This window comes from Mytilus trossulus, chromosome 3, assembly GCF_036588685.1.
Source record: "Mytilus trossulus isolate FHL-02 chromosome 3, PNRI_Mtr1.1.1.hap1, whole genome shotgun sequence".
Lineage (NCBI taxonomy): Eukaryota > Metazoa > Mollusca > Bivalvia > Mytilida > Mytilidae > Mytilus > Mytilus trossulus.
In genome coordinates, this window is record NC_086375.1 from 85,880,916 (window position 1) to 85,896,569 (window position 15,654).

At 31.0% G+C, this 15,654-nt stretch overlaps 1 protein-coding gene across 1 annotated transcript; it reads left to right on the forward strand.

The window, feature by feature from the left end:
* The first annotated feature begins 243 nt into the window (after positions 1–243).
* LOC134711102 (atrial natriuretic peptide receptor 1-like) lies at positions 244–15,285 on the forward strand. Its single transcript, XM_063571547.1, has 14 exons — positions 244–270; positions 2,032–2,109; positions 2,849–2,953; positions 5,365–5,436; positions 6,251–6,401; positions 6,682–6,831; positions 8,025–8,202; positions 8,602–8,751; positions 9,442–9,565; positions 11,117–11,185; positions 12,553–12,727; positions 13,213–13,311; positions 13,851–13,942; positions 14,692–15,285. The coding sequence occupies exons 2-14, from the start codon at positions 2,089–2,091 to the stop codon at positions 14,899–14,901; spliced, it is 1,596 nt and encodes a 531-aa protein (XP_063427617.1). The 5' UTR covers positions 244–270; positions 2,032–2,088; the 3' UTR covers positions 14,902–15,285.
* Positions 15,286–15,654: the final 369 nt, after the last annotated feature.

Genomic DNA, 15,654 nt, shown 5'->3' on the forward strand with positions numbered 1-15,654 from the left:
CATTAAAAACTATATCTATTATCAAGATAAAAAACCAACCCACAAAATATTGAAAATGTTATTTTGAGAACTCAATTAATAATTTACTTTGATCTACGACTTAAATCGAGTTGTGCATTGTGTTTCTTTGAAGATTATTTTGAATTTTTCATCATATATCTGTTTCTGTACAACTAAGTATAATTGTATGTATTTTCTTTTAAGTCGGTAGACAAGCATTCATCGAGATCAAATGATGATGGATTTTCAGCAAATACAGCAATTTACAAGGTAATTTGATGTTTAATATCAGAACAACAAAATGTTTGTCATAATGTTAATTGAAAAGCAGATTTACATTGTTTGTACATAAAAATATATTTCAATGCGGATTTACAATAACCTTTGTAATGATAATTGAAATCATTGCAGGTTACAAGCGACCGTCGCCATCTCAACATGTTGAAAGGAAAGATTAACAATTGGAAATTGAAAAACATCTCTTTTGTCGGAACTTTTGCTTTTTAAGCTTTAAATATCAAGATCCAGGGAAGGAAAATGTACATTGTTAGTATCAGTTTTATCAAAAGTCAGTTCAGCAGGATAATCTCTTTAATGCACATACTAAATTATTGAGAGGCATTATAAGAATAAGAATAAGAATAAGAATATTTTATTTCCAATTAAAGGGCCCTATAAAGAGCTTTCATGACATTACATACAAGTACATATGATTAGACATAAATTAGAGACATATAATATAAGAAAACAACATTGTTTAGTACTATTAAAAAAATGCTATAAAAGGCCAGGACAGAACCAGACAATACATTTTAGATCTTTAAAATATACTAATATTTACAAGTTTTATTGATTAAATTTTTGTATCACACATTGTTTCGATCGATCTTTGATGATTTTAGTCATGCAATGTAACTCATAAGAAAAAAATCCTTTGCGAGTACTTTTAGTTCATGTTTTAATCGAGAAATAGGACTATTATGGTTGTTGAAAGAAGCAAAAATTACTTTTTGTATTTTCATTTTTTTCAAGATAAAATGTTTAAAGTTGACGAAAAAGAATGTAAATAGCAAGATCACTATTTTTGTATAGCTTTTCATATAAAGCGGTGACACTAAATGTGTTCATAATCGTGATTTTGTTAAAGATCGAGAATCGTCTAGATCTCAACCACAGGTGGTACGAAAAAAATATAGCGCATCAATCGACAGACCAAATGGTTAAATTTGGCATACTCTTTTTTGTTAAATACTTGTTTGTTTTTGTTCTGACTGAGATTGTGACACGGTGATGACTGTACCTCTGACCAACTATGTCTGTTTTGTTCAAGCATCGTTGCCAATATAATGAAATTAAATGCGACAGTCATAAAAGTGAGAGGTTTAGCGCTACAAAACCAGATTCGATCCACAATTTTCTACATAAGAAAATGCCTGTAAGTCAGAAATCTGACAGTTGTTGTCCATTCGTTTGATGTTATTTTAGCTTTTGATTTTGCCATTTAATGAGAAATTTCCTGTTTTGGATTGTCCTCGGAGTTCAGTATTTTTGTGATTTTAATTAATTTATGATAAATCTGATATTACACACAAAGTTAAAGACATTTTTTGTAGACATTGTATGTCACAAATACCGATAGGAATTTTAAAACAAGTCTTGACGTTTTTGTTAAGATAAGATACAATCGCTTATAACAACTTATTTCAATCTAAATATAAATTTTCTTTCTTAGACTTGTGTAAGCGTTAATTCATCTTGAAACTGGTAAACAATTCAAAATTAGACAATTAAACTGATGAAGGTGACATATTTAAGACTAGAATAAATAAAATGTGTTTTTAAGTTCAACACAACGATATGGTAGGAAGCCATTCCAGGGACTGCCAAATTTGCCGACGACTTTAAGATTTTCATTGAATGATTTGATTATCTTTCTTTTCTTAACCTTAAAATATTCAAAAAGAACAACATTGATAGTGTATTATCTTGAAAAAGTAATCATACTTATTACCCTTTTTATTTCTCTTGCAGGGGAACAAGGTCCATTTCAAATCACTGGAAGTAAAACGTATAAATATTGATAGGAAAATGATGCTAGAAATGATTGAGGTAATATTTGTTTTACATTATTTGAATTTATTTACTGTCGTATAATGTCTTTATGCTATAGTATATGATCTTTCAATTGACTAGGTCTTTCTATAAGGGTGATATCAACTTGCACAAGATCATTAGAGTATGAAAAAAGGGCTTGTTAGTGAAGAATTTGACCTTGTTGAATCCGTATTAATTCAAACTTCAATTTAACCCCGTAGAGATGGATAACGCATGAATTATGCGTGTTCAGTTATTTGAAGAAAACGGATGTCGACTTTGAAAATGAAACAAAGTAAAATCATTTGATCAACTGATTCGATCGATAAAAAATCATTCTTATTCAACCAAAAACAAGGACTAACATATAATACGTTATCTACTTATATCTACATTTATGTTTATGTAGGTTATATGATCGTTGGCAATCATTAGAGGTCAACTCGATAGTTAATTAGATGGGGCTAGACTCGAAACAATCATACATATTATCGAGCCTTTTCAATGCAAATTGTTTATTTTATGTTTTTTTGTAGCTGTAAAATACCGAGAATGTAATCATACAGTAAATTGCTATTTTGAAAATTAAAACGTTATATAAAATCAAAAGGAATTGATTAATCAAATATTTTGGTTTAGAATTATTTTGTACGACAAACTGATAAGTGCTTGTTTTTGTTCCCTTTTTTATTATACACGGGGCATTGAATAAATTTACCAACAAATAACCAAAATATTAACGTTGGACATTTAGATGAGAGATTTCAACTGCATTAATCTGACAAAATTCATCGGATTGCATATCAAACAACAAAATATCATGATAATATCAGAATACTGTTCCAGAGGAGATTTACAGGTATGCTATATTTATTTCTTTTTTTTAAAGATCGTTTATTGGAGTTTATTCATGAATTCGTGTAAATGCAATAAATCACAATATTGATATTGAAGGTGAAATGGTAGCAAGCAGAAACCATAAGACCGCCAAAACAATGACATAAAAAAGACGACAAAGCAAACACTGTCCTTTAAACAATAAAAATAAAACAATTGAGAGGAACGCACCTATAACTACCATTAATTTGATTATCAGAAGAAATCAATAATCTCTCCACTAGTTTCAATTCAGAACGCATTTAAATAAAAATTGCATTCGTCGATCTGTTCGTCAAGCAAATATTTGCGTGAAAGATTTTGTAAGACACTACCAAACAGAATAACTTTATGATTGGTCAGCAGTCAAAAATTAATGAGTTGTAACGTATACCTACTATTCGAATTCGTCAGATACCTACTTCGTGCTGGCGAATAGTTTAAAGTTTTCATTATGTTGAATGAAATTAAAATTTCGGCACACATTTCTCAAATACAAAATTTTACAACGAAACAGAATGACTTGAATTTTGGTCTGTCTTTTGAAATTGGTGAGTTGTAATGTACACGCACTATTTTGATCTACCAGACACCTTCTACCTGTTTATCGATACATTATTAAAGGAACTTCTTTTCCAAATTTTCTAAAAAAAAAATTGTGCGATGGAGATTTTGATGGTTAGCTAATGATCTGAGAATTTCTAATGGTTAAATTTGAGTAATCTCTCTTTTCATGTAAAGTTTTTGTAATCTCTGTTTGGGTAATAACTTTATAGGAGAAGATACTAAGGCAGAAAGATAAATTCATAAGTTGACTAAAACAACTAACACAGTGAAAATGAAAACAAACGATAGATATAAACCTTAGATGAATCAAAAAAATAAGTCGTTTATAACTGCACACATTAGCAACAATATACCACTGAGGAAGTCACAAAACATAAATAAATTTAAAAAAAAACATAATTTGCAAAGAGATAACAGAGACATATGGATAATGACATTCGACAATCACTTCAAAAAACAAATAGAGATTAGGCAAATGGACCTCGTAAAACCGTTTCTTAATTCACAAGCTACATATTAAGTTACTGCTTCTCACCTTGAACCTCTCGTGTATTTCTCGATGCAATGTAAGCAATGCCGATAAAATAATCTAGGTAATAGTACTTCACTGGTGTCCAACTTTCACAAACCGATTTAGAAATTAAAAATCGAGTTAAACAAAAAACTGTGGTGACTGCGTACACTAAACATTTGGTGTCTCAGGGTAAGCGTGCCAGAAACACTTTCCATGCTATTCTACAATCAATAAAATGACAAATTTTTAACAAAACACAGTCTGAAAAAAATCATTTAACATCATGGAGAAACCTATTTTGGTATATAAGACTAAAGACAGCAAAACATGTCATTAGTGAGTTTGGATTCTAGTTTATATCGCCAATCTGTCAAAAGTCAGTATATGAGACAGACCTCTTAGTTTCTGTGATATCCATATTCTTAATTTCACTTGGATATATGAAAAACATTGTCGGTAAGAATGACAGGACGTCATCAATATATGAAGCACAACATTGAGCAATCTTGCAAGATTTGGTAATTGTACACAATAAGTGCAAATTGAAATGCCGACTTTTAAAAACAAATTATCAGTCCAGCACTCTAATCACACCATCTATTGCCGATCAATCATTCCAACATTTTGATGAGAATCTTTTCTTTTTTTTTTATTTTAATCAGTCTGATTTTAAAAAAATAAGAAAGCATGTGTAGACACTCTTTTAATTGAATTTAGGGAATAGTCATGGAAGGGGTTGAAACATAGACATTTAAAAAAGGAACCAAAAGCAAAACTGTTTATAGGTTGCACTTTGTAAATACAGCTGTTGCTCAAAACACGCCTCTTTTGGGGAGTAATTGAATATTCATAGAAAATTAATTTTGTTTACATACTGGTTCCCAGTTATGCTCTCTGTGTTCCATATCGCAGAGACAGAACTCGGGAATGTTACCTGTAAATAAACACGTGCAAATTGTTTACATTGAAATCTATGGTAACCTTTCATTTGAGGTAGGGGTAGTTAAGAAAATTAGTATAAGTTTAAACTCTGAAACGTTCAGGGCATATAAACGTTGAAAATATGCCGCACAGCCCTATATTTTGACCTTTGAAACAAATTGTGGTGCATATGAACTTTCAATTCTAGGATAAGATTTTTTTCAAAACTTCATAGTGAAAGTGGTACAGTGTTAGCCGTAAAAGGAATTCCTATGGGAAATTGCATTGCCAATATTTACAAAAATGCAACCTTATACATCTACATATATATATCACATAAAACTTGTTACACTAATTAAAGTTTGTCAAATTATAATAAATATTTCTTTCAGACGTTATTACTAAATGATTCTATTGATCTGGATAAAGATTTGAAAATGGCATTGATTATTGATCTAATAGAGGTAATTCACAAACTGAAATTTAGTAGCAAGTGTTTAGTGATTTGTTAGTATATTATATATTAGGTGCTATGTGAGTTTGCTTGGAATATAAAGTTATTATTTCCTTATAAAAAATATGTTTAACAAAAAAGTTACTAATTTATCGTTAATGGTTATGCCGATTAATATAACAAAATAAGTTTTCAAAGTTAAAAAATACAATGTTTAGGTTCTAAGCACTAGCATTCAGAAATGCCTCTGCTTCAAATTATTATGGGTGACGAGTGACTCCAATACAAATAACAAAAATAATAGCAAAATAAAAAAAAAAACCAAGAGCATAAGAAATGCAAGAATTTTAAACTGAAATCGCATGATTCTACAATTATTGTTTTAGATACTTACAACAAGGTGTAAAATATCACCGAAGTATTAAATTAATGGTAAATTTATTTGCAGGACTGAAGCGCAAAGAATGCAATGGGATATATGTTTCACTTTGTATTTGTACGGTTGTGAAATATCAATGAAAAAATCTTAACAGCAACAAAATGTTCCTACTGGGGTTTTAGTTTTTTCATGATTTCATGTTGGGAGCTGAACCTTGTTTTAGATGATTATTCTAACATCTGGCCGCTTTATTTTTTAGATTTTTGAAATCTGATTTAATTTATTCTCCTATTGATTTCTTCGTCCTTTTTGTCATACTTATTACAAAAATAAAAGAATCCTGAATTTTTTTTTTTTAAAATGAAGTTGACCGACTCCCCATCATATCATGTTTGTTTAACACTTGAACATATTTCTTTTTTCATTAAATAAAATTTTATTTCAGGGAATGGCCTATCTACATAATAGTAGTATATATGTACATGGAGATCTGACCAGTGATGCATGTGTTATTGATAGTCGGTTTGTGTTAAAGGTAACGGGATATGGACTGAGAAGATTGCACATGCAATGTAAAGACACTACTATTCAAGCAAGTAAGTTATAAAACAACAAAAGAACAAGATTACTCTAAACAAAACTTAGTATTAATTGTTATTGTTGTTGAGTTAAATTCTCATCTTAAAATTAGGGGATGACAATCAAGCATACTACATAAAGCATTTTCAGATAACAAAATAAATCCTGGATTTACAGAAAATTAAAACATTTGGCAGATATCGCAATTTGCGTATTTCGTAATAAGTTAAAAGTTGAAAATAAAAATAAATTGATTCTTTCATTCACACAAATAAAAGTTATTCTTTTCATTTTTAGACAGTTTTTGGATTGCACCGGAACATCTGCGCACCAAAGACAAAACAGTTTCGCAGACTGGTGATGTATACAGTTTTGGGATAATATTGTCTGAAATATTGTCGAGAAAAGAACCATTCAGCGAGGAATTAGATAACTTTACTTCCCAAGGTAGTCAAATAAAAATCATAAGTACAAAAGTATACTACGAAAACTAGTGTACATAATATATATTGATATATGGCATCTACAATAAAAGACATATTTTCCCTCGTAAATATATATTTCAAAAGTACTGTATTCATATTTCACAGCTTTCCAAGAAAAAATAAACTATATATCAAACAATGTAAAAATAACTTAAACAAATGTGCATTCCCTTTGAAAGCGGGACGAACGATAGCAGAGAGACATTCAAAAGTTGAAAATGACTTGACAACGCCATCGGTGAAAAAGAAAAAGACAACAGAACATAAGACACAACTTAAAGACCAAACAACACGAACCCACCAATAACTAATGATGATCTGAGATACTTCGGAAGGCTAAGCTGATCCAGTTCATCGTATGGCAACCGTTGTGTTGCTCATGTAAAAACCCCGGTAAATAGTCCAATTTAGTCAGTCACACTCGTGAAAAAAAACGGTATTGTAATCCGTGTCATAAGGAATATATCCAATATCAGTCTGATAACTTGTGATGGCGACCGTAAAATTTACGAAGGAATAATTTTCTCTGTTGATAAGGGAATATAAAAACAAAGATGTGGTATGATTGCCAATGAGACAACTATCCACAAAAGACCAAAATGACACAAACATTGACAACTATAGGTCACCGTACGTCTTTTAACAATGAGCAAAGTCCATACCGCATAGTCAGCTATAAAGGGCCCCGATAAGACAATGCAAAACAATTCAGACGAGAAAACTAACGGCCTTATTTATGTGAAACAAAAAATGAAGTTCCGTTTTGAATTGTCCTTGCAGTTTGTAATATATTATTTTACTTTAAACAACCATACAACATTACATTTATATGCTATACGCCATAAATTTACGAGCCATATCAAGTTTTGCATTTGTTTTCTTAAAGTGAAGATATGTGATATGATTGCCAACCACCAAGCAATGTTCAAATAAAGTGGCTGTTAGAAAAAACAGGCAGTTCTACGGCCTTCAACAGTGAGCAAACCCCATAACACTATAGTCCACTTTTAAGTGTAACAGCAAAATATAGTGTGACGTTTCACGTAAAACAGACGCAGTCGTGAATGTTGCATATTATATTCTATTGATAAAAGTATAACTTTGGAATGCCTCACGATCCTTATGAAAATTCATGTAATGTATTATTTTATTCAGAAATAATCATGAAAGTAACTCACACTGAGAATCCACCGTTCCGACCAACGTTACCTAAAACAAACAACAAAGATTATATTGGAGAAATGGAAACTATCATGTATGACTGTTTGGAAGAAGATCCTCAGAATAGGCCTAACTTTTTAATCATCGGAAAAAGAATAAAGGAATCAACGGGGTATAAATAAAGTTTTGATCTTTGACCCAGTATGTAATGCTGTTTATGTTATATGAAAAAAATAAAAACATATATATTTATGAAACAGCTTATCAAAACTTTTCTATGGAGTTATAAAGCTAATTTCATGTCATTTTAATCTCCGTTTGTAGACAAGTAAATAACCTTTTGCTTATGATTTTGATCGTTTTTATTAGATTGCAACTGGTGATAATCATGTGAAAGACATTGATGTTTTTGTATGGCGTGCTAACTTATAGATTGTTTGAGACAAGGTAATTTTACCAAAACGTGGTCAATCCTGAAAAAGCTAGCTTCCTGAAATCACCGAGAAAATTTGGCAACGCTTCAAAGTTAAGATAAATAATAATGTTGTACGTTAATGTTTCTTGCTTTCAGAATTTCAAAAACTCATAACGTATTAGATGCATTGCTTAGAAGAATGGAACAATATGCAAATAATCTAGAAGCTCTGGTTTTTGAAAGGACACAGGCATTTCTAGATGAGAAAAGAAAATCTGAAGAACTTTTATATCAAGTTCTTCCACGGTACTGTTGATTTAAACGTCTATTAGGAATGAAAGACGATACACATCTTAATTAAATCAGAAGGTTTAATAACAGTTCACAAAACTCAAAAACCTTAAGATTCAGCTTCACAAAACCACACACTCCTACTTCATAAACTTACTCGTTAGAGCTATCGTGTATTTAACGCCTTTAAAACTTCGATGATGAAAAACGTAAAGAATTCTATGTATATTAGATTTTCCTATACAATCAGTTTAGCGTAAGGAATCAATTTTGACATCAGCGTCGACATCACGAAATCACGACGAGGCACACGTGTAACTTTTTATCAAATACTTGGCAAAGAAAGGCAACATAGAATGATACACATGCAAATTACGTTTCTACACATATATGTACGCATACACATTAAAAATACTACATGTATTGTGATGAGGTGTCATTGCTTTATACCAACTAGATGGGAATAGCTACAGAAAAGAAAGAATACGTATGCATAATAATTGGCGATGTTATCGTGTTAGAGAGAAGTGAATGAACAGTTCCATACCCGATCCTTATTGGAAGGAAGTTAAGATTAAAATTTACTGTAGGCACTTTATTTATACAAATATAACAGAAACATTTCTATGCTCCGTTACCATACACACAAATTTAACCATTTAACTGGTAAAACGGGGAATTATTTTTGTTTAATCGTTTTTCTAGATCTGTTGCTGAAAAATTAAGAGATGGGAAACCAGTAAACCCTGAAGCTTTTGATTGTGTAACGATATATTTTAGTGATATCGTAGGCTTTACCGATATATCATCTCAAAGTACACCTTTCCAGGTAAAGCTTTTGATTGTATAACTATATATTTTGGTGATATGGTTGACTTTACTTACATTTCACCCAAGACTACACCTTTCCAGATTAAGGTTGTGATTGTGTAACGATATTTTAGTATTATCATAGGCTTTCCAGGTAAAACTTTCGATCGTGTAATGATAAATTTGAGTGATATTGTAGGCTTTACCGAACTTTCATCGCAAAGTATGCATTTCCAGGTAAAACTTCATGCACTATTATAATTTTGTAAATCAGTTACGATATGCTAAAACAAAAAGACCACTTCAAAGATTCGTATTATCTTCACCACGAATTTGTAAATCTAATACCGATATAGGAAAGCTAGATATCTGTTTATACTAGGTGGGGTTAAAGAAAAGGAAACATCAAAGCCAAAAATATGGAAAGTCGATTTTGCCTGAAACAGTATCAACGGAAGGTTGATATGTATGTCAAAACTATGTCATAGTCGAAGCACACACATAAAAGAGGGACGAAAGATAACAGATGGACAGTCAAACTCATAAATCGAAAATAAAACTGATTACCCCATGAAAAATGAAAAGAAAAACACACAAACAATAGTACACATGACAAAACATAGAAAACGAAAGAATACACAACACGAACCCCACCAAAACTAGGGCTGATCTTAAGTGCTCCGGAAGAGTACCCAGATCCTGCTTCACATGTGACACCCGTTATGTTGCTTGTGTGGTTACAAATCCGGTAAATACTGTGGATTCATTTATTTTCGTGGGTACCAATTTTCGTGGATTAAGAAAATCTTGCATGTTCGTGGATATTTAATTTCGTGGTTTTGCCAAATCTGTATATATAAACCTATATAAAAGTTTGTATTCGCTGAACATTTAATTTCTCGGTTCTGCTGTACCCACGAAATCCACGAAAATTGGTATCCAACGAATACTAATGAATCCACAGTAGTCTAATTTGGTAGGTCACATTCATAAAAGGGAAGGGGATTGTAGTAACGACGTAAGGAACATATCCAATATCATTTGTGAAACTGTTATTCCATAACGGTCAACCAACTCGTGATGGCGTCCTTAAGATGTACGAAATGATGATTTCAACTTCATCATACGAGAATATCAATTCAATTAGTGTACTGATGATATCTTCTGTAAATAGAAGTCAACTGTAATAATGGCCATGGAAAATTAAAATAGCTCCTTAAGATTTTAGTGCGTTTGAAGTAATTTTCCATAAAATTGGAATTGAATTGAATTAAATTTGTCATTTCGATATTTTCATTCATCACTTTAAATTTTATAAAACTGATACTACTATATCCGTAGCAAATCTATTTTAAAAAATATTTGAAACACTAAGGTGGCTCTATCAAAGGTAGTAATGGAATTTTTTCAGACATTTCCGACACTCTTTAATTTAGAACTTTGTTTTGACATTTCAAGTGTGCCGAATCGAACGCCACTGAAATCCAGGTTTCTATATATAAGTGGAACAAATTATGAAAAACACTTATTTCAGCTATTAGAACGACATGTCGTTTTCTTTTTATTTAAGATTGTTGACTTGCTAAATGATCTATACAACTGCTTTGATGAAATTATAGACAGACATGATGTTTATAAGGTAGGGTGAACAAAGGTTGTGCTGTGGCAAGACATAATTTGAAATAAAATGATAGAAATGTAGAAATAATAATGTCAATACCTCAAACCTATGTCTATCTTCATCATACGTTTTTAAAAGTGAGAGTAGATTAAATGTATTTAATGAATTGTGAAAAATCAGTTAAATCCATAATATGAAGCTTGTTCATGAAGATTATGGAATGAGCACATAAAACTATGCCTGATAGTTTAATAACTGCTTTATATGAAATCAACACATAACACATAATTACTAACACATAAACTCAAACTATATATCAATTGTATAAGCCAAAAGGCCAATATGTTTTTGTATTTTAGAAATGTTTACTTTTAGTTGATATGACTACACAACATGTAATCACTTTGAAATTTACGCCAACCTAAGATCACTAACCTTCTCATGTTATATCGAAGATTTAAATATTGTTTGTGTTAAAGGGTTGTTATTCTGGTTATGTACCTATGACATCGCTCACATAATATTATGACAATAAGGGAACTTCAACACAATGACATATTAACCTAGATTAATATATCAGTGTTAAGGAAGACTTTCACACTTTCCTATTTACTTCTTCCTTGAACGTCTTTCCAATGAACTTTGGTATGCACAGATGTTATAATGATTTAATTTCTGTAAATTCCTAAATTACGAATGTCCTGATAGTGTGTTATAACCTTTGATGAAATACGGTAAACAGGACAAGTTCAACAAAAAATCTGGGCTTATTAAATGTATTCAGGAGATTATTCTTTTCTCATTAAACACTCATAATCGTTGATTACGACGGCAAAGGTTGAAATGTATTGTATTGATACCAGTTTTGTTTTCTCCCTCTGCATAAAATGGTATTTGAGGCTTTTTTTAAAGAACCGATATCGTTACCATTTCGTTTTGTTGGTTCATATATTATAACTTTTTATGTTATCAGTTTTCTTTGCATTGCCCTCTTGATTGTTTTTTTTATTGTGTGATTTGGTACCTTTTATACTGATCGTTTAGGCATTTAAGCAACCTTAGGTCGTGGCAACCGATCATGAAAATATTTATCGTATAGTCAGCTTTAAAAAGTACCGTTATAATAAAATGTTAAACAATTCAAACTGTAAAAATTAACGTCCTGATTGATAATAAAACAATAAAGTGAAATACGACATATTGTCATTTTGGGCGCACTTTGGAACTTTCACAGCTGACCATTATGTATAAGATTTGTTCATTAGTATCGAATGTACTTCTATCTATATTTATTTAGATGCATGTAATTGTACTCTAGTTGATAGAGGTTTCTATAAACCTCATTATCTGCATTGATTTTACTTGTTGAATATTCATCTATTCAGGTTGAGACAATAGGGGACGCCTACATGGTAGTGTCTGGTCTTCCAGTACTGAATGACATTAAACATGTCAAAGAAATAGCACAGATGGCGCTGTCTATAAGAGACTCAGTCGAATGTTTCAGGATTCCTCACAATCCGAATAAAACTTTGCAATGTAGAATCGGAATTCACTCAGGTAGTAACTGTAATACATATATCGTAAGTCTTATTTAGAATTATGTTGGCACTGGGTTAATTTCAACCATGGTGGACTATTTTTCATCATACGCCTTAAAGGTGACAGCTTTGTCAGGAAAGAAGAACTAATGTATACTCCAATTCAATATACCTATGCAGTTTAAACAATAGGTAAAGTCCTTGAACAATGTTTATTAATGAAAGTTACTCCTTTTTTTTTATTGAAGGTGGTCCATTTTATTGTTCCTTTTGTTTGTTGTGTTTATTATGCTTGTTTGTTCATGTGTTTTTCCTAGTGCGTTCAAAAGTAATTTATACTTTGATACCAATTATTTCCTTGTGCTTCAAACCTATTATTTCCTTGTGCTTCAATAATATAATCTACGGACAACTTAAAAGGTAATATAATGATATAATGCATGATACTTAATCATCATTTGGAAATGTAAACATAAACGTAAAAAGCTGTCTATTATATTGTAGGATCTGTATGCGCAGGCGTGGTAGGTAGGAAGATGCCAAGATATTGCTTATTTGGAGATACAGTTAACACTGCTTCCAGAATGGAATCAAATGGTGAAGGTGTGATAATTTGTGTTATAGAAATATATATTTAATCCATGGATATTTGCTAAATTTGCTTATTCATTATCCACATTTAAATTCCTGATAAATAGAAATAAGTACTGCCATTTTTTCCTGTTTTTTTAATTTTAAATGTTGTCATATAGGAGACACCAAAGTGATATTTAAACTCTTAAACCGAAAATATATTGACAACATTTCATTGCAAAAAATAAATAAAAGGGTAAACAAAAGTTTTCAAACACTCCATAGAAAACTAATACGAAGCAACATTAACCAAACACGGGGGGACCTGAGGTGCTCCGGACAATTAAATTAACTGTACAAGAGTGCGTATGTCAAAGGGTATAAATAAATGAAGTCTCAACATTTGAATACTATAATATCTATCCCATTTAATAATCCCCGTACCAAGTAATTGTGATACTTTATTCTATATGTATTTATACCCAAATCGAAGGGCTATGATCGTATGTCATAGAATGTAATACAACAATCAGCTGAATATTATCTGGGTATTTTGACTTATACTGTAGCAATGAAGATACATATCAGTGAAGCAACAAAGATGTTACTTGACAATTTTTCTGAATTTGACGTTAAATGTAGAGGGATATTGCAGATAAAAGTAAGTAAAATCGTGATAAAACTCCCAAAAAATAGCTATCATTTGCAAGCTATACAAAAACAAAACTAAACAAACGAAATGAGAGATAAACACGAACAGTTTCTCTTATACATGCTTGAAACATTAGAATACATTCAGGATAATATTCTGGTACATGGAAATGTGGAATAGTAAATCCTGTTTATACGAGTTATATAATTTGACATATATATATATATTAATATCAAATATATCGATTTATGATTAAGAATGCTATCTATTTCGAAAAAGTTGAATGTTTCATATTCTTTAATTCATCAGAAAGTTTCTATGATGCCAGAAATGGTAGAGATGTATTATACTACAACAAAACAAAGCCCATTTCGGTAATTCAACTGACAACATAAGTTAATGATGTACAATGCAATAAAGTAACAACTCCCCTGACACCATTTGTGTGTATGGTCTTGAGAAACGATTATAGTTCGTCGGAAGAGAACGATAAATGGCTGATCTTTGTTACGAGACAGCAATATCTCTTGCACTTAAAAGTCGCCCTTGTTGATTTCAAAATAGAGCAAACTAATGCCACTACAAGGCATAACACGCACCTGTAAATTGATAGGGATTGATATAAGTTGTAATAACGTGTTTCCCAATCCACTATAAATATAAAGTAACAATGTTATTAGATTGTTTTCCACGTGTAGAGCTGTTAATGAATATCAAACATAATTCATCTGTTGAAATCATATATCTCTTTGTTACAGGGAAAGGGCTTAATGACAACATATTGGATAAGAGGAAACAACACAGAAAAACAAACATCCGAAAACACAGATATGCAAACATCCGAAAACACAGATATACAGACATCAGAAAACACAGATATGCAAACATCTGAAAACAGAGATATGCAAACATCTGAAAACAGAGATATAGAAACATGGGAAAACATACCGAAAATGTCATGTATATAATACAATTACAAACTGTGGCATGGATAATGTTAATTTTGCACATTTTTATGAACTTATACTAAGTGTTGACTGGAACGATGACTGTATCGACATTGATGCATATTCAGACATTATATGTTCTGTTATCACCACAACCAAATGACACACAGAGTACAAACGGGAATATCTTAGTCGCAACTAGTATTAATATGTGAACGGCCAATAAAATAAGGAATATAATGTACAACAATCATTAATAAACAAAAGTCTTTCCAATAGCTACCGATTAAATCAAGGGATACAGCAGTCTTACAACTTAACAAAGATAGTATCGTTGCATCAATGGACAAGTGTTTGTTAAAAATGTCTAGCTTTTAACGCTCCAAAAACTGGAAAAGTAATAAGATAAATCTTTATGATACTACTATTTGATAGATTTGACCTGAATTTAAAATTTGCATCATGAACTAAATGATGACGATTTCATAAATATTCTGGAAAAAATTGTATGTGTTTTATAATCCAAATACAACCAACCCAAATGTATTTTTTTTTTGTGGTTTAAAGCAGACTTATCTTTTGTGTTTCGTCAATATGATAAGAGAAGAGGCATGAATTTACATCCGTTGGCAGATTATGTTACATATTCAAATGATACCAAGTTTTGCATACATAATTTTTATGACATGCATTTATATTTTTTTAATGGCAGAAGTTATGTTTTCAAGCAGTATATCCAGCCATGCATGTCGTACACTCGGAAAAATCTTTAGC

What these genes read in the sequence shown, in the direction of transcription:
- LOC134711102 (XM_063571547.1), top strand. Translation starts at nt 2,089, where the DNA reads ATGATGCTAGAAATGATTGAG. An exon ending in TGATTATTGATCTAATAGAG is followed by an intron (nt 5,437 to 6,250) that starts GTAATTCACAAA and finishes ATTTTATTTCAG; the next exon opens with GGAATGGCCTATCTACATAA. An exon ending in AGACACTACTATTCAAGCAA is followed by an intron (nt 6,402 to 6,681) that starts GTAAGTTATAAA and finishes TTTCATTTTTAG; the next exon opens with ACAGTTTTTGGATTGCACCG.